The 18,411-nt window shown below is 46.6% G+C and overlaps 4 protein-coding genes and 1 non-coding gene across 5 annotated transcripts; 1 reads left to right on the forward strand and 4 right to left on the reverse strand.

Annotated features, from left to right (window-relative positions):
* Window positions 1–713: 713 nt before the first annotated feature.
* On the forward strand, window positions 714–786 carry TRNAE-CUC (transfer RNA glutamic acid (anticodon CUC)). The gene has a single exon. It is a non-coding gene; the product is annotated as a tRNA-Glu (tRNA).
* Window positions 787–1,456: 670 nt separating this feature from the next.
* On the reverse strand, window positions 1,457–5,492 carry LOC117839646 (protein DETOXIFICATION 12). The gene is made up of 7 exons (XM_034720035.2): window positions 5,053–5,492; window positions 3,567–4,111; window positions 3,242–3,328; window positions 3,102–3,158; window positions 2,772–3,010; window positions 2,471–2,676; window positions 1,457–1,746 (listed from the first exon to the last, which is right to left on the reverse strand). Exons 1-7 carry the CDS (start codon window positions 5,359–5,361, stop codon window positions 1,690–1,692), a joined length of 1,500 nt encoding a protein of 499 aa, XP_034575926.1. The 5' UTR covers window positions 5,362–5,492; the 3' UTR covers window positions 1,457–1,689.
* Window positions 5,493–8,067: 2,575 nt separating this feature from the next.
* Window positions 8,068–9,375, reverse strand: LOC140221525 (uncharacterized). Its single transcript, XM_072291292.1, has one exon. It carries the CDS (start codon window positions 9,373–9,375, stop codon window positions 8,149–8,151), a length of 1,227 nt encoding a protein of 408 aa, XP_072147393.1. The 3' UTR covers window positions 8,068–8,148.
* A 550-nt stretch (window positions 9,376–9,925) lies between these two features.
* LOC117837978 (uncharacterized) lies at window positions 9,926–14,042 on the reverse strand. Its single transcript, XM_034717817.2, has 5 exons — window positions 13,548–14,042; window positions 13,118–13,218; window positions 11,119–13,023; window positions 10,866–10,986; window positions 9,926–10,747 (listed from the first exon to the last, which is right to left on the reverse strand). The coding sequence occupies exons 1-5, from the start codon at window positions 13,684–13,686 to the stop codon at window positions 10,110–10,112; spliced, it is 2,904 nt and encodes a 967-aa protein (XP_034573708.1). The 5' UTR covers window positions 13,687–14,042; the 3' UTR covers window positions 9,926–10,109.
* Window positions 14,043–14,890: 848 nt separating this feature from the next.
* On the reverse strand, window positions 14,891–18,388 carry LOC117837982 (uncharacterized protein At1g01500). The gene is made up of 3 exons (XM_034717827.2): window positions 18,143–18,388; window positions 16,811–17,598; window positions 14,891–15,370 (listed from the first exon to the last, which is right to left on the reverse strand). The coding sequence occupies exons 2-3, from the start codon at window positions 17,483–17,485 to the stop codon at window positions 15,134–15,136; spliced, it is 912 nt and encodes a 303-aa protein (XP_034573718.1). The 5' UTR covers window positions 17,486–17,598; window positions 18,143–18,388; the 3' UTR covers window positions 14,891–15,133.
* Window positions 18,389–18,411: the final 23 nt, after the last annotated feature.

The following is an 18,411-nucleotide window of genomic DNA, read 5'->3' on the forward strand; positions in this document are numbered from 1 at the left end:
GCCTCCCGAGTCCCGACGGCCCAGCGCGGCGGCGCCGCTCCCGGAACGCCATGTGCGCCGGCGCTTGGCGCAGCAACAGCACGGCGTGTGCTCGACCTGACTCTGAGCACAGCAAGACGCACGCCGTGGGACGCCGCGCGCAGGCGTCGCCGCTTCGAGATGCACAGGGATGGACGGAGAGAAGTGGATGGTGGTGGACGTTCTCGGGGAGCCGGCGGACGGTGGCTGGGTTGCAGAGTGTTTGCGTCGGAGGTGGCGGGCGGCTGCACGCACGGTGATGAGAATGACTGCATCCGCTGCAGGAAAGTGCTCTCTGAATCAGGCTTGTCGGAACGGTGCTCTGTCAATGCGATCTAAATAAACCAAAAACTTGTCGGAACGAATTCGATCTACGACAGGAAACAGAGCTCGATCGGGCCTCTGGGTTCATCAGTTTCAGTTCATTCGTTACGACCTACTCCAATTGGTCAGTTTTCCACCAACCAAACTGTCTTCCTTAAATTACTGCAGACAAAAACTGTCTGTCTCTGCTTAATGGAGGTTTCAGCTACCGTGAAGGCCGGCCGAAGGCATAGTTCCAGCATCTGGTGTCATGCTTGAGAGTCTAAAACATCGATCAGGTTGACAAACGGTGCCATTACCTGATGTAGTCTAGGTGGCGTTCTTCACCATAATAAAGGATTGAATACAATAATTTCAGAGTTTGGGTAGGATCCGTTGTAGTCTAGCTGGTTAGGATACTCGGCTCTCACCCGAGAGACCCGGGTTCGAGTCCCGGCAACGGAACTTTTTTTTTTCGTTTATTTTTTTCTAAGCAGTAATCTGCATTTTGTATAGCTGATTTTAGCTAGAGGCAGCCAGGTTCAGTGAAAGAACTTTCAGCTTCTTGGAATGGAATCTGAACTGCAGCCGATTTACAGCAATTGCCGCGCGCGCTTGTTGAGACGTGGTACTTTTTTTTTCGTTTATTTTTTTCTAAGCAGTAATCTGCATTTTGTATAGCTGATTTTAGCTAGAGGCAGCCAGGTTCAGTGAAAGAACTTTCAGCTTCTTGGAATGGAATCTGAACTGCAGCCGATTTACAGCAATTGCCGCGCGCGCTTGTTGAGACGTGGTGGTCATAAAGGAGTGTCACGGGTTACATCTCATTTACTAGCCTTGTTGAGCGTCTCATAACGAGCTAACTTGTCGATGAGAGATGGTGAACTTGTATACGAACATGAGCTAACCATATGGACGTTTGTTCTCATACAGAAAATCCAACTAGTCCACCGAATCTTTTCAAACAACATTTTTGGACTCTCCCTAGCCTTATACACGTTAAGATGGTTTAAATGGGTTGAGTTAGCTTTCCAATAACAAAGACAACCCACACGAATGAGCACCATACTCGCACACAGATCCCTTGTACAAATAGAACCAATAGAAGCACCCGTGTACAAATTTGCAAACCGTGGACACCAGAAACTGGATTTTAATTTTTTTTTTAGGTAAAAGTCATAACATCACGCTTTCACCACCAGTCCACCACGCTACGAGCTGTTTCCTCGTGAATCGAGTTAGCTAGTGTAGAGTAAATATCAAAATAACACTATTTTTACATATCCGTGGAACATGAACACCTCTTTCAAAAAAAAAGATCACCTAGGACGCTGGAAATTTTTGGGTATGACTCTTAAGTCCATGTGATCAATATGCCTGTGTTGGAAGACTTTCCTCAAATACTCTATCCCTAGCATTGTCAGCCTGCAAATAACAAAGCAAAACAAGTAATAAGAACATATATTTAGATTATGGAAATATGACGATGTTACTTATGTGTCACAAGTTTCATTTCAATTGGAGTTTGGTTTTGCCGAGTGAAATACTCAAAAAATATAGTCGTGAATAACTACTTGTTCAAAAGTTCTAAACCCTTCCCGTTGGATTTCAGAATGTGATTAATATATGTAAATATATTCTAAACCTCAAATACCAATACGACCTCAGCAACACTTTATTTGAACTTTACAATATATTGAAATACTTTATAGCCCAAACCAAAGTGGATGAACTTTTAGGGCAATTCTTTTGTTTTGGGGGATTACTAACTGGTGAACATTCACTAAATGCTAAGTTTAGTGAACAAAAACTAGAAAATTATTTGAATACTTTAAAAAAATATTTAACTAGTTTTCTGATATAATTGACAATATTAGCAAAATTACTGAACTAGATTTCATTAATTTTAACATCTTCCAAAATTTGTAAAACTATGTTCAAACTTTTGCACCATTTTTTTTCAGAAATTGTGCAACCAGGTTTCAAATTGCCTGGTTTCAAAAAATGTTGAGGGAAAATAATTATCTAGCAAATTTTCTTTTCAGAAACAGGGTCTCTATCCCTAGCCATATTGAGTACTCCTTTTCATCACCCAAGGCTAAGGGAATAGAGAGAAGCAACAATTATCAGAAAGGAAAGGAGAACCTACCATCTTCCCCCAGTTTGTCATTGCAGTGATCACTGATAGGAGAGTGACCTGCGTAGCTCCACCAGCTATCATGCCAATCCAGAACCCAGCTCCTCCTAGATGCAATGCAAAACCGAGAACAAGCGCCACAGGAATGCCAACAAGATAGAATGCGCCCAGGTTAACATAGGCACCTAAATGCTGCCATCCACAGCCTCTAGAAATACCTGATGGGAAAAAAAATTGAACCAGACCTTAGTTCAATTGTTTATACAGTGCAACTGACAATAGATTATTGTTCATGGAGGGCAGAAGTAGATACCTGAAAGGACTCCTTGGAGGTTGTCAGTAAGAACTGAAATGGAAAGCAATGGCACCATTCTGGTGACATAATTTACAACCTCTTCCTCGTTGCTGAAAGCAATTCCGATGAAATGGCGCAACGATAGAAGAGTTACGCTCACCAGAACTGCGGTGCAAATTATAATGGATAAGGCGACAACTACTACTAGGCGGGCGCCATCTGGGTTCCCTGCACCTAGCTCATTTGATACACGCACGCTGAAACATGGAAACAGCAGATATTATGTCATCGATTGTAGAAAGCGATATGATTTGATGAATGATGATAACAACATATGCTTGGTCCTACCTTGCAGCTGTTCCAATGCCATATGGGAGATTGTACACCAATACTACTGTAGATATGCTGTTCAAAATTCAAATAGGACATTAATTTAGTAGGCTTTGTAGCACATGATTAAATAGCTTCATAGTTACAGTTATCCCTACCATATAGAGAGCACAGAAGTTTCAAGTGCTGGATTTGGTAAGATCCCAGAAAGCAGAACAAGCAGCTCATATGACCACCATTCAAGACTGTAGGCAAGAAAATTGATTAATTCTCACCAAAAGATTTCGAGTTCAAAAATATTTTTTAGGTCACCCTAAGTGCATGTAGAAAATTCAAAGGTTATGGATAAGAGATGGGACTTCTTAATGAAGTATGTGCATGTCACATTCCCGAAGAAAATTGAACAGGATTTGCAGTCCAAACTGTGGAAATGTCAAACAAAGGCATCATCTATATGGAAATAGGAGAGTAACATTTCCTTACCAAATCATAAGAGCCGAAGGTACAGCCAACCGCATGAAATTGCCAATTCCTTGAAAAGTTTCCCACGTGGGTGCAGCACGAGTTTTCTCACAAGAAGGTGAGAACTTAATATAAAGACCAAGGACTGTGACCTCAACCCAATCACAGATGCTGACTGCTAAAGCAGCTCCAGCATTACCCATCCCAACTTTGTAAACCATGAACCAGCACAAAGGAATGAAGAGAGTGAGTGTTGTCAAGGAGCTCAGAACCATGGGAAAAATTAAGCTCTGAGACTGGAGGAACTTTGAAAGGCATTGAGCCACACTGAAGGCGAATAAACCAGGGATAAGCCACAAGGCATACCTCCCAGCCTCACTTGCTATTAGTGGATCCTGACCTATGAAAGGAAGTATGTCCGGGATGAAAACCCATAAAATGGCGATGGGCACACTCACAATAAGGAGTACAGTTATAGACCTGTAGGTAAATAAAGCTAGCTTATGGTACTGTTCTGCCCCGTAGGCCTGCCCACAAATAGTTTCCAATCCGCATGCCAGTCCCATCTAATCAAAAGTACAAATGTATCAGAATGAAGCAACGAAAATATAAATAATACATGGCATAAATAGAAACCAAGCAACCAGGATAAAGTACGGAAGCAATCATTATCTGATTAATTTTTTTTGTCAGCCAGGTCTTCAAATTGGTTATTCTATCTATCCGAAGATGGGGTTTTGTAGTTTGAGAAGGGTATGGAGGAAGAGCATTGCTACAATTTGAGGGCTAAAAACTAAAAAGGACTTGAAAGCAAAACTGTTTGTGATACAATTACCATCTGATCAAGCTCCCAACTCACATCAAGTTCGTAAAAATATACTCTCTAGGTTCATTTATGTTTGTCCTAAGTCAAACTTCTTTAACTTTGATCAAGTTTAGCCCTCCTGTTTGACCACTTTCTGCTGTTTCCATGTTTCCAAGTTTAGACTTGTACTTCCAACCCACTTAGTGCTCAGTCTTCCTAAAGGAGTGGATGGAGCCCATGTAACTGATGCATCTTACTTTAGCTTATATAACTAATAAGTAATGCAACGAGATTGAGTAACTTTTGGTCATCATCACGCTCTGCGTGCCTTTTGACGAAGTTCTTCCCTCACTCCTACCAGTGCCTCTGGTCAGAGCGGAGATGATGTGATTCGATCTGTGGTCATCATCAAATACTATCAAGAAGCAAACACGACCGCGCATTCCCACGAACACTTCGCCGGCGCCGGCCGCACGCCGACAAGGCCACTAGACTAACTGCACCGGCCGGCCACAGTGCCACACGTTCCTATCCTGATTCCTATCAGGGCAACTGGGGAAGCTGTGATCACAAGCAAGCAGCACACAGACCGGTCCAAATCCTGTAGCGGGTGGCCGAGTCGTCGAGCTCGCGTCTCTTCTTAATAAATAAAAAAAGTAAATAAAACAAAAAAAAAGGTGGGGAGGGGTTAATTGGGCTTACGAGGACGCTGAATCCCGATACGTTGGTGAGCGAGTTGGCGATGGCGGCGCCGGCGAGCGGCACCTCGCCGAGGTGCCCGACCATGATGGTGGAGATGAGCTGCATCGTGAGCTGCAGCAGCGCCACCGCGATCATGGGCGCCGCCAGCGACGCCAGCCGGCCGGCCTCCGCCGTCGCCTCGCCCCACCACCCTTCCGAACAAGCGCCGCCGCATCGCCGCCACCACAAGCAACTCTTCCCTCCCTCCGCCTCCGCGTCCTCCTTGCCCGCCGGGTGCGGGATCAGCAGCGGGGCCTCGGAAGAGCCCATCGGTCGGTGGCTCCTCTTCCTCCTCCCGCCGTACCGTGCCCCGGGGACCCGGGCACCGCCGCAGCCGAAGCGGATGCCAAGTTTGTTTGGTCTCTCTTGTCTGGTGGAATCGCGGCGGAGACGAGACGACCAGCGGAGGGTTTATATAGATTATTAAAAGCAAAACAGCGGAGGGGAGGCCGTGGAAAATGGAGCTGAAGCCGACGGTGGTGGGGTGGCTACGAGGCTTCGATGGCACATGCTGCTGACGGAACGGGACCCTTTGGGAGGACGCTGTGGTTCTGCAGTGTGCCCGCAGCAGCAGCGGCAGAGAAATGCGTGGCAGCGTGACCGTGCGTGGCTGAGTGAACAGTGCAAGCAGCTACCACTAGTTTGCTGTGCTACACGGCGCTTGTATTTTTCTCTTTTCTGCCAGCAAAAAATGACGTTTGATTGACGCTGATGGGTGCTAGTCGACGACTCGACGTTGCTAGACGAGTCTTTGCCTGTTCAGATTGTCAAGCCCTTCAGTAATGATTTTTTTTTCCAACATTTTTTGGGCCGTAAAACTTTGCGCATAATGTATAATTATTACATTTGAGCATTTAAAAATCATACGAGTACATTTATATTGAAATTAGTTTTGTAATCATATTGTGTACTTATGTTAATTACAGGTAAAATTGAGCTGGGAGATTAAAACTCTAGAAATCTACTAGTAACTGGCCTAATTAGCTGATCTCGAAGTCTCCAACTATAGTAAACTACACGGAGATCAATATGGTCACTTGGCATCAGTGGGACTAATCTAGTGCCATTGGCGGCAAGTACGTGGGCATGGACACGATTAAGAGTAGCTACTACAGCTCGTACCATATATTTTAAAGCCTTTGTATAAACTATCTTTTCTGTTATTTCAGACAGCAGCCGCCTAAACAGTTGAACATGCATTTGATTGGTCTTCCATCTTCTTCGTCTAACGAACTATGAATATCACGTGTGGACACCTGTACGCAGCACTGACTAGGTCCACAAGCCCATACGCCCGCATGGCGGTCAACATGTGGTTATTTAATTACCAGCAGCCCAACTCCACGGAGGATTAGTTAATTAGTCCATCATCAGGCTATTTTAATTAGAAATTTCAAATGCAACGTGTTTCTCTTGTCTAGAAAATTAGAAATTAACGAAATGGCCTTGCTCATCTCATGATTTCTGTATTTTGCGGCAGCAGCGTTTGTTTAATTTCTACCCGGCGAATTTCCAATAATCTGACCGCCCGGCCGGCTCCTCCAACTCTCGAGATTTGGTGGCTGCATTCAGAGGCTAGGCTGACTCACCTAATGGAAAAAACAGGACACGCGTGGAAAACGTGGACGTGTGAGGGGGTTTGGTGTCAGGTCTTGTCGGGGTCAAAGCTGAGTATTGGCGAATGGCGATCAAAACCGTGCATGTTCAAAAAAGGATTCTGAACATAAGAAGCCGGCTGCTGCTGCACCTGCACGCCTGTGCCAGCATTATTTAATTTATCCAACTGTGTCATCTTTCATAAACTTAAAAACAAACTGTAGCAGGTATCCCGTATAGAATGAAGGATCTTCAACTTGTGAATTTCAATTGCTGCGGCGTCAAGCAGCAGCCAGTGGTCACTTGCGAATTTTCATCCCGGCCAGTCAGAGGAAAGGTAAGTGGCGTAGGGAGACGTGGCTGATGCTGAACACCGGTGGCAGCGATCCTTGGCACCGCATACTAAGAAGAAAGAAGATCAGTGGCGGTCTATCCAATGTTCATTGCTTGGAATATTTGGAAGGAGAGAAATCACCGAGTGTTCGAAGGAAGAAGCCAGCAACCGACGCAGATGTTGACCATGACAAGGAAGACAAATTAGCGTCATAGTGCGTGTGGTAGCCCTGAATTGGACTAGTGTATCCTCTTTTATTAATGCTAGTTAGAGTTCAGGGAAACCATTTATTTATGTAATATTGTAACTGCTGTAATTTTAAAGTTTTTCCTTCTTAAATGAATCAGCGCTATTCCTTAGTTAAAAAAATAGTAAAAATAGTCAGAGGAAAGGTTTGAACACGCTCGTATCTTTCACAGTGATCAAAGTTTTTTTTTTAAGGAAGCGATCAAAGATTCAAAGTAACATTCTCCGTGTGCTCCAGTGCATCAGACATGATGGCGGCAGGGGGCTGAACAACTTGAGTACTTGACAGCTTGACGTCTTTATTGCTATTAACATTCTGTCCCTTCGACGAACGTAACAACCATATCTATTAAATTTGGGCTAGTTCGGTGAAGCTCCCGCCACTTCTAGCTCCACCATACGTCACTGTTTATATTTAGCTACACTGTTCACGGAAGCCGGTTTTCTCTCCCCTCCTTCTCCCCCTCACAGACCAGTAAAGAGCTGGTGGAGCCACAAATTTTGGCTTCACTGGCTCCAGCTTCTCTCACACCCCTGCCATGCACAGTGCAAGAGCCGGAGGCAGATGGAGCGGCACCAAACGAGCCCTTATTGCTATGACGTCTCCAATGATATAAGTCATTTGATAGCTCATTCTCCTGTTGATGTGATTCTACGTACAAGATAGATTTGAATATCGTCACTGTGAGAGAGTTGTTTCTGCACTCCACGTATACTTATTAAACTGTTCAACTAGTAAAAAATTGATTGAGCTAGAGCTTTGAGCTAGACTATTGGAGCCGCCATGATACACTTCGTAGTTCTTGAAGTCATGCAGCAGACAGCTTTATTAGCGCATAGTACAAAGCAAAAAATAAACAGGTTGGCCATCAACGAATTCATCAGAAAGGTTTCATGGATTGGAGCAACGAACACAAATCGGTCTCATGCAAGCACAGCTGAAACAGGTCAGTCTGGCCGATTTGCTTGAACTCGTGGCCGAGGACGACGGCCTCCTTCGATCCCAGGTCGAGCTGGACGAGCCCAACCCCCTCCATCTGCAGCATCACGGCGCCGCTCCTCTCCCCGAACCCCAGGAACCGCACCGAGTAGCTCGGGCCCTCCATGGCCGCCCTGGCGATGGCCTGCCTCCGGATCACCACCTGCCGGGTCCACCTCGCCGAGCCGTCGTCCTCCGCCAGGGTCCACATCGCTATGGCGCCGGCCTCCGGGACCAGCAGGCCCAGCCTTCCGTCCGGCGACGCGGCCAGGAGGAACCCCGTGTCGAGGCGCTGGGAGTACCTCACCCTGGTGAGGTAGTCCGGGGGCAGCTCGATCTGCGTCGCCTGCCCTGTGCCGGTGTCCAGGACCTTGACGCCGGGGTCGAGGCATCTGTGGCACAGCCAGTGGATGATGGTGCCGGCTCCGAGGACGACGGGGTGGGCGCCATTGCCGGACGGAACGTCGTAGCAATGGCGCGGCAGGAGGCGGGTGTCGACGACGGCTCGCCATTTGCCTTCCTTGGACGAGAAGGTCTGCGTTCGCAGGCACCGGTCGGCGATGAGCAGCTCGAAGGAGCGGCCGGCGTCTCCGACCGCGACCAACGCCGGCGGGTACTCGTCCTGCACGGCCGCAGGAGGCAGGCAGGTCGTGTCGCCGGTGAGGCTATTGCAGACGCGCAGCTTGGGGGCGCTGGCTGCCTCCCGCTGGCGGAGGACGACGAGGCCGCCGCGCGCGGCCACGGGTTCGAACGCCTCCAGGAGGCCGGCGTCGAAGCGGAGGCGGTTTCCGCGGAGCGCCTGCTGCGCGACACGAGCGGGGTCGTCGGTGCAGGACCCGCGGTGCACGCAGGAGAAGCCGAGGAGGAGGGAGGGGTCGAAGCCGCCGCCGCCGTCCGTGGCGCGGCGGGCGGTGATGGCGTGGCGGAAGTCCGGGCCGGCGATGGCGCGGCGGACGGGCTTGGAGGTCGCGGCGCAGCGGACGACCGTGGTCGCGTCCGTGCGCGCCAGGATCTCGAGGAGTGGGTCGAGCGGGATGGGCGGCGGCGGCGGGGGCAGCGGTGATGCCGCCGCGGTCGTTGTGCCGTTGCCTGCTCGGCACTCACGTCGGCGGAGCTTGGCGGACGACATGGCCGTCACGTTCGGTCAAGTATGCTCGTGCAAAGCTTGCATGGATTTTGGTGGTGGGCGTTTGTGGTTATACGGAGTGTCTGGGCTCGGACTCGGGCGGGCGCACGAGGAGTTCGACACGCGCTCGGAGCCCGGGAGGCCGCGCCCGCGAGTGCGCATGTGGCATGTGCAATTGCAAAAACGTAGCAGGGGGGATCTCTCCCTGGTTGCCGACCACCAGCAAACGCTCATCTTGAAGAAACGTCTCCATTTTCCGTCGATGTTTGCGCAACTCTGCTTTGTTCCTCTCAAGTTCCCAGTTACAGTAAACTGTATTCAAAGTGCAACTAGTCCATCCGAGGAAGACCAAGAGGCTGGTATCAGTGTCCAATCCCAATTCTTATGCTATCTTCCCGTTTCGTTACGCTGGAATTAATTTGTTAGACACCGAAGAATTTTGATTGTGATGTCACAATACAGCACAAAATCTGGAGGTATGTACAATGAAAACAGAGAGTTGCTGCTTACAGTCATTAGTAGAAACCTATTTAGCAGCACACGAACGCGAAAATTACAATCAGATACTAGAATATCTTATTTATTTGAATACTGGCAAAGAACACGCGCGCACGCACCCTCTTTTCTTTTATATACAGAAACTCATAAAAGTTGTTTCCACAGGAAAACCTACATACATATTCAGAACTAGCCTAAGTTTGCAACACTTCCCAGTTAGTCAAGCCTCACACAGTTAGTCAAGCCTCACATGCACAGCACCCATGGCGTAACGATACATCAATAAGCTCCCTTGCTACATCAGTGATGATGCCACCCAATATGTTCTTCTCTAAATCCTTGACAACTTCATTCTTCTCGATTGGCAGGTCCCGCAGACGGTTCCAACCAAAGTCCCACACTGAGTTAGCATCAGAATGTGTATGTTCAATGTCACTGAGGAGTACCATTTTCAAGTTTTCAGCTGTGCTATTGTCACTCTGTTGATGCAGTTTCCTGGGGATGTTCAGAGACTGAATATCGCCGTCCAATTCTCTGATAAGATCACTCAGAGTCTGTAGTTTCAGGTTAGCAGTGCGCGTCGTGCTAACGTCGACCATCGCCTCAGTTCGTTTACCTTTCCTTCTGATTACTTCCCGTCCTACGTCTGAAAGAACCTCGTTTCCTTTGTCTAACCACTTCCCTGTGTTAACATGGATAGCACTGACTGGAGCATGGAATCCAGTTATCGCCTTGGCAGTTTCAAGTAAGTAGGGATCCTTCAGCAACATTTCCGTAAGCAAGAGTTGGTTCTCTGTGAATGAATCACATGAAACAACAATCATCTTGTGATTTTTCGAATCTGTCAGGTTATCGGGCTTCATGATATGATCCAAACCTGCAATAAAAGAATAAGGTTGTCCAATGCTGGTTCAGGCATGTAGATTGCTCTGAAATTCTTTCAATTACTATAAAGTAAACAACTGGTTCTAGTTACAAATCAAGAGTATGCATACCATTTCTTGATTGATCATGCACTTCTGTCATTTGTTGCAGTTGTTGCTCCTGCAGCTCTCCCTCAGAAATAGTTTCTAGTATCTGTGTAGTCTCACTGGATGTGTGATCAACTCTAGCATCCTGCATGTTTGGACCAGCAAAATAAACATCATCAGCAGATGCAATACTTCCGTAATAATTACCCTAAATAAACTTTTGTAAAAATTCTTTTTGCAGTAATTCATGCAAAATGCTCCAATTCATCAAACTTACATTTTCCTCAGCAATTGAATCAGCAGTGGTCTGTTCAACAGTAGTGATTGGATCATTGATTTCTTCAGTGAATTGCTTTTCAGATTGGTCTGCTGAAATCCCACTAGTACTGTTGCTATCTTTCATCTCTACCGTGGATTGTTTGAATACACCATCATCACTGGGAGTGTTGTCCAACGGTTTCGGAGCCCCAGTATCATCTACTTTTGTCTCCTCTGCATTCTTCAGTTCTGTCATTGCAATATATTCAAACTTCTCTTTCGTACGCTTTGGTTCGGATCTCAGTGGCCTCTTGTGTTCTAGATTCTGACTGGCTGTTTCACTTTTTGTTCGGCGATAATTTTGACTGGCTGTTTCACTCTGTGTCGTTCGACTATAACTCTGCACCTTCTTTTCCATGATGTCCATGATGTGTTTATCTGTCAGCTTACTTTGTGGTTGCCTTCTCATTTTATCTGTCTTGGCAGTCTTTCCATTCTTTCCTTGAGCCTTGCTTTCAGGAGTGGCAAGGTTCTCCTTGTTAAACTTCTCCCTTGTCCTCCTTGGCTTCACCTCACTGTCTCTCTGTTTTATGCTTATGGTTTGCTTCTTTCCGAGATTTTGTTTATTTTCTTGAACAATGTCTTTCTCTTCTGTGACTGGTTTGTTCTTTGCATTCTTCCTAAATCTTTGAAGGAAATTCATCTTTTTTCCTGCACTGATGGCTGTTTTTTGCTGGTTGCTGTCTTCAGTCAGCTTCATGTCCTGATGGACTATTTTGTCATCAACTACTTGGCTTAGACTAGCTCTTCTATCTGTGCCTTCCTGTTTGCTTAACACCTGTCTCATAGTTTGCCTTGTTTGCTTGTCAGACATGAGATGTGAAAACCTATTCGACAGTACAGGTTCTTCAGACTTTGTCAGGCTGATGTTCCACTCCCTTGTCTGAAAATTCTTGCTTTGTCCTTTGGATGGCACCCGTTCTGAAGCTATAATCCGTATTGGTAATGTGCCAACCATCGCATTTTTCGCCGTCGCCCTTCTTGGCACTGCTTCAGGCTTTACAAACCTCTCTGTCCCCTTGCGCTCTGCAACCGCCTTCGCCGATGGAAGGTTCTCCAGCCCCATCAGCTTGGCAATCAGACTGGGCATCCTCACCTTTGAATCATCCTTCTCACCACTTGTAGCATTGCTCTTGGAATTGTTTGTGACAGCAGTAAACTGCAAAGGTGAGCTTTGGTTTGATCTGTAATTCTGAGACAAGCTGTGAGGAACGATCTGCATAAAAGCATCTGATGGGCTCCTTGCATTGTCAGCCTGCTCGGTCTCTGAATCATCATCAACGATCTCCACCAACCTTGCAGAAGCAGAACTCGTCGAATGTGGCGTCGAGCTCTTCCAATTCTCCTTGCCCCCCTCCAGCAGCAGAACCTTGCCTTCCCCTGAGGTTTCCATGTAATCCGAGGCATCTTGGAGCATCATAAGCATGCTCAGGGACTCCTCCAAGTCCATGGCGCCTCTGAGCAGCTGCTTCCCGATCTCAACCGATCCTCTCCTCACGCCACCGGAGGAGTACGCCATGAGAATGTCGTTCAGCTTCTGGACGCCGATCGCCACCTTGCCGACGTGCGCGCCAGGAGTCAGGAGGTGGCGCGCCTGCGTCGTCGTCCTGTCCGGCTCGCCGAAGAACATGGAGGCCCCGGTGCCCTGACGCGCCACGAGCTGGACGTTGTGGAGCTTGCCGCTATTGCTGAGCGCGAGGGCCAGCGCCATCTGCATGTCGACGCCGGTGTTGGCTGCGGGCGTCGTCCGCTTGCTGCCTCCTCCTCCTTGGAACGGCACGATGGCGTGCGAGTGGGCAACGGGCGGTGCGTCATGGCGGCGCGGCTTGCTGCCTCCGGCAATGGAGCTGTTGCCTTGCCGGTACTGCAGGTGCAGAGGAAACCGGTAAGGATCGTGAAATGGGAGGTAAAAAATTGAGCACAATAAACATATGATCGTTTGGGACTTTGCTGCTTACTAATCTGTTTGTTGCAGCTTCTGATCTTCCTACACGAGGAGCCGGAGCTGCTTGTTGTGGCTTCTGAAATTGAATTGGTTTCCGAGAATTTGAATAGGCATCTGCAGAACATGGACAGATACTGAATAATCTACTACGTATTGTCAATTTGTCATCTGAACTTGCTGCTCTTCTGAATAAACAAATGCAATTTATCTTGACGACAGACATCCAAAAAATGAAATTCCAGCACATTCAGATTAGTATGATGCGTCAAAAATAGGAACAGATTGCATAGTGCACACATTAGTTGCAGAGAGAAAACACTGTAACAAAAGCAAAAACACAGTGCCAGCCACTTTCCCGAAAAAGGAAAAAGAGGGCGAAGAACACAATGCCAGTGCAAAGCAAACACCGACGGACAAAGCCCCGGCGAGCAGGCAAAACTTACCCCGAGGCGCAGCGGTGTTCGCAGTTCCCCGCTGCGCCGGCGGCGGCGCCGACTCGAACCCGAGGCGCTCCCGGCGGCGGCGGAGGTCCTTGAGCAGCTTCTGGGCGAAGTCGGAGCCGAGATCAGGCACCTTTGCCATTTCCCCGCCGCGGAGGAGGAACCGAGGCCCTACTGCTCCTCCCCCTCCCCCACTGCACCATGAACCTCTCAGTTAGGTGCGTGACAAAACGGGGCGTTCCCTCGGGTTGGTGCGCGTGGGCGTTCCAGGGCTTTCGTTGTCTTCAACCTCACCGAGTCCTGCGGCGGGGTGAGGCGGAGGGTGGGGTGTCTCGTCCGGAGAGAGCCGCCATGTCAATCTCTCGCACTAGATGCTTTCGGTTGGGGGTGAGTGAGAGGATTGCCTTGGAAGCCACGGCCTCCATTGCTGACAGGAGCCTCTGGTTGCATCCCCAGTTCACCCCCTTCGCAAGCAAAGCCCGGTTGAACAGAGACGTGGCATTTGCGTTCGGATTCTCTTGTAGCCTAGCAGTAGCTTTTGGTTAGGTGGTAGTGGGAGTGATCTCATTTGACCATGATGTGGATTTGTCGAAACCATAAAGGACTTTGCTGTGACATCATCTTTATGGGTATTTATATATATTTCTTGATACGCCTTTAAGGTGGATAGGTTATGATTTTTTATTATCTTGAAAGAAAAGAGATATTAGAGAGCTAATCAAGGGGTGATAGATGAAGATGTGATTTACAAGCATTCCTCAGTACTGCAAAAGCTTGGAAAGATGCTTACGTCTTGTGGTACAAAGATCTTTATATTTTTCTTATTTTTTTTCAGAGTTTGAGCTTGCTAATACAGTGTATGATAGGGGCAGTTATAACAGCCTCAGTACCAAGGGGCCTACAAGAATCACTCCAAATTCTTTGTGCGCGACTCTGAACGGTCATTGGTGCAAAACATAGAGCAAAAGAATGTGAGATTCACTCCAGGGTCTACAAACAGGATGCACCATTAATCAATTCTAACTACCAACTTGCACACTAAAGGTTGACAAAAGAAAATCAACACAAGATATGTTCTGAAGACAAACTAAACCTAAAAGGTGAGCACAGATCACACGATGCAGGTGCACCCACAAGAGACGGATGGCACAAAATCTGGAAAAAGCTCCAAAAAAACATGAACTGGTCACCTAATCGAGTTTTATGTACAAGATGGCACATAAATTTCCACAATTTTTTTTGGTGCAACATCACCCTCACACCACACAGCAAATTGTCGGTCACTTAAGTTCCTTCATCAACACATTTAATTCAAGATCCCAGAATGCAGAGAGAACCATTGGACGTTCACAGTAACAGCAAGTGACTTCACTCTTATTATTTTGACTGGACTCATATTTACATCTCAAGGAGCAAAAATGATTGGCATTGCAAACAAGAAAGCATCAGATACCCAGAGAGACTGCAGAAAGGGAAGAACAGAAAGCCGCACTCATCTATGTCTATAGCATGGACAGGAAAGGTGGACAGTTAGCTTCCTACAAGACCAAGGTAGATACAAATCTACATTCATGGGGATCATTTGGCGATCAGGGCAGTCGGCGCCTGAAGTTCCTACTGGTGCTTTGGTATGTACGGACCAGCAAGCCGACACCCAATCCGATACCCACACAAACGCCAAGGCCGATTCCAACTCCAACACGGACCCCGGCATTAAACCATGAAAGCTCACCGTCCTCACCCTCTAGAAAGTCCTGCCTTGAGTACAAACTGTTATAGTCAACATCCACATCCGTCTCTGGTTTGGAATCCTGGAATTCTGATACCTGAAGCAAGTAACAGGAAAGATAAGTACGCTATCATATGGCAGTGACATAAATCATAAATGCATCATGCTTTACATAGGATATGTAGGACCAAGCAGCTTAAAGAATACGTCCCATGAACTGGCCCACAACTATATGTAAATTAATGTGCTGAATGCTGTATATCCATGAATACAGTGAACGTTTTCTCAATGCTGCGCAGAAGAGCTAAGAATCTTCATTGCTAACATTGGACATTAATACCCTGATTGTTATATCCATATTTACTGGAGAATTTCCATTGAGCAATCATCTTCCCATATAAAAATAACAGTAAAGCTGGTTGTGAGAAATCATCTTCCCATATAAAAATAACAGTACAGCTGGTTGTTCTACTAATGAGACAACTTCTTAGCACAGCTAATGATCTCTCTTCACATGTTCTATCCGTATGCATTTACTGCTAATCTCATTTGCAGAGTTTCAGTAGACAAAATTATATTGTTGCAAATTTGCAAATGAGATTCCTTCGCTAAAGATCAAAAGTGATGGAATGGTCAAATTTTGATCTCTTGATGTTCTCATAGGAGATAGGACACACTGTCTTGCGGTACAGTAGAAATCAGCTACCTAAGCTCCCAGTACCAATGAGCATATGAGCATGCCAGAGCACGTGCACTTTGAATATTCAACTGCTTCCCCCGGTCCTTTTATCAGATGAGCTGTAGACCAGCAATCAGATGTACATGAATCTGCCCAAAACAAATTGACCGAAGGACCTACCAATCCAAGTGCACCTCACAAAAGGTCTCATTGCAAGATAGGTACTAGGCTGATGTAATGGCTGTTATGAGGTTCACTATTATCTCCAAGTCATCCTCGTAAAAGAGTTACCATGAAGCAAGACAGCAACAACATTCAGTTTTTCGTTTCTTTTTTATTAAAAAAATTGTTCTAGGAGCAAATGCACTATACGGCCAATCAACCATGATACCAATATCCGGTAAACTCTCTTTCAGGAGAATAAGTTTGCACGAAGCTATGTATAAAGTGGTTTGGTGGCCCGTGGGCATCAACATGAGAAATGAAACAAATATGGAGATATGTAACTATACTTAAATAACACCAACATAGCAACACATATATACATCGGAAAAAAGTTAATTGAGCAATTTTATAGAAATATTTCTTGTCACATGTAGGTTGAGCATGGTCAAATCGACTAAACCAACAAGTTAACAGTAAACAAGTTACATCATAGCTGTTCCCTTGTGGTGAATAATTCACATTTGTCTCATAAATCATAACTGCGGTAAGTGGGAAAGTCTCTTAAAGCCAAAATAGTTCAGAACCCCCAAGTTTCAAGCACAAAAGTTTGTATGCTTCAGGCTAAAAGCGCACATATGAGATCGTAGTTGGATAAAAGCATTTGAGAATGGTCACGGTACAGATGGTAAGTACCTTCAAAGAGTCTTCAGCAGACTCTTCTTTCTGTTGTTCAGTTGCCTCATTCTCAGGGATGGAATCAAGCTTTAGTTTCATTTCAGACTTCCTCCGTGATATAAGCTGGATTGCCTTTGTTAATATGATAGGTGTGCCAGAGAAAGTGCCAGCAACATAAACTTCAATCACTGGCTGTACATATTCCGAGCCTGTGGAGAGTTTTCCCTTCAAGAAGCCATTACATGATGTTGATGATTGACATTTCATATTCCATTTCTTGCTACTGTTCTTTGATTCCCCAACTACTCCATTGGCATTGGACAAATCCAAATCTCCTGTGAGCAAGAGATCATTCTTATCAAAGACCTGGAACCTCACACTCCCTGTCATCCGTATATTATCCGTGCTCACAAATGTAGCTTCCTCAGTCTTTTTGTCAACCCTGTCCCTCCTGAGTGACGAGGATATAAACTCAGTGTGCATGCTGCTCCGCTGGCCATTCACCTCAATAACCGTATCAGGCGACAAAGGGATGTGGTTGAGCGTGAGATGCTCCGGTGCAGACTCATCAACCACACAATTGCTCACCCTAATGTAGAACACCTTCAAGTCAAGCCAAGGTGAAGACCTGGGCGCATAAAGTGGGTGCATAATAATCTTCCTCGCCGCCTCAAAAGCCACCCCGTCACCCATCTTTCTATATCTAATTGAGACAGATTCTTATCGCATTGACACAGACATAAATATGTAGACACACTACCAGAGCCTCTCTAACTGCAGCCTCAAGGACAGTTCAATTCTAGTACCTGCAAAAGCAACACGGCAAATGTTTAGTGCAATAGAAATCAACAAAGGAATCTTTTGTTAGACTGAAGCAACACAAACATAAACATGCTAACTTGGCCACAAATTTACCCACCAGACCAAGATGTCAAATTTTGCTAGACTTGTATTGGAAGCGGGACCAATTGACAACAAATGCAACTATAATTAACTCCATAACGTAACAGTTAGAACTCTAGTTCCAATATCTAGAAGTAATAGTGACCAATCAAATCGCTACCACGCACACATAATCCGAACAGAAAAGGATCAATTCTCCTAATCGAATCCCTAAAGGGAGCGGATTTAACGTGGGGCTGAACCTCCAAAGAAATTTAGAGAACAAAACAGGATTTAGCAATCCACCGCGCAGCAAAGAAATCCCCAAATCAGCGAACTGCAATAATTAGAGTATCCATTCCAGAAATTAGAGAAGGATTTGGATTCTATTGCTCTAATCAAAGAGAGAAGACCAGGACCAAGCTGACTCTTAGAACAGTCGATCCAAGCACGATAAGGGTTCCTTACCACGACGGATGAATCAACCCAGGTCCGGATCGATCGGCGCACCTGGGGCAGCAGCAGCGCGCAATAGGCAGCGGGCAGCGACAACAGGAGCGGAATTCCAGCCGACGAGCTCCCGTCGCAGGAGCCTTCGGGATGCGTGCGGCGGCGAGGTCAGGCGGAATGGTTCGTTGGGCGATGCCGGAAGCCGGGATGCGGGGCACGCGGACGAGGGGAGGAACAAGGTCGGGGGACGGCAATGGATGATGGAGACAGTATTTCTTAAAAGAAAA

Source organism: Setaria viridis, chromosome 9 (genome assembly GCF_005286985.2).
Source record: "Setaria viridis chromosome 9, Setaria_viridis_v4.0, whole genome shotgun sequence".
Classification (NCBI taxonomy): Eukaryota; Viridiplantae; Streptophyta; class Magnoliopsida; order Poales; family Poaceae; genus Setaria; species Setaria viridis.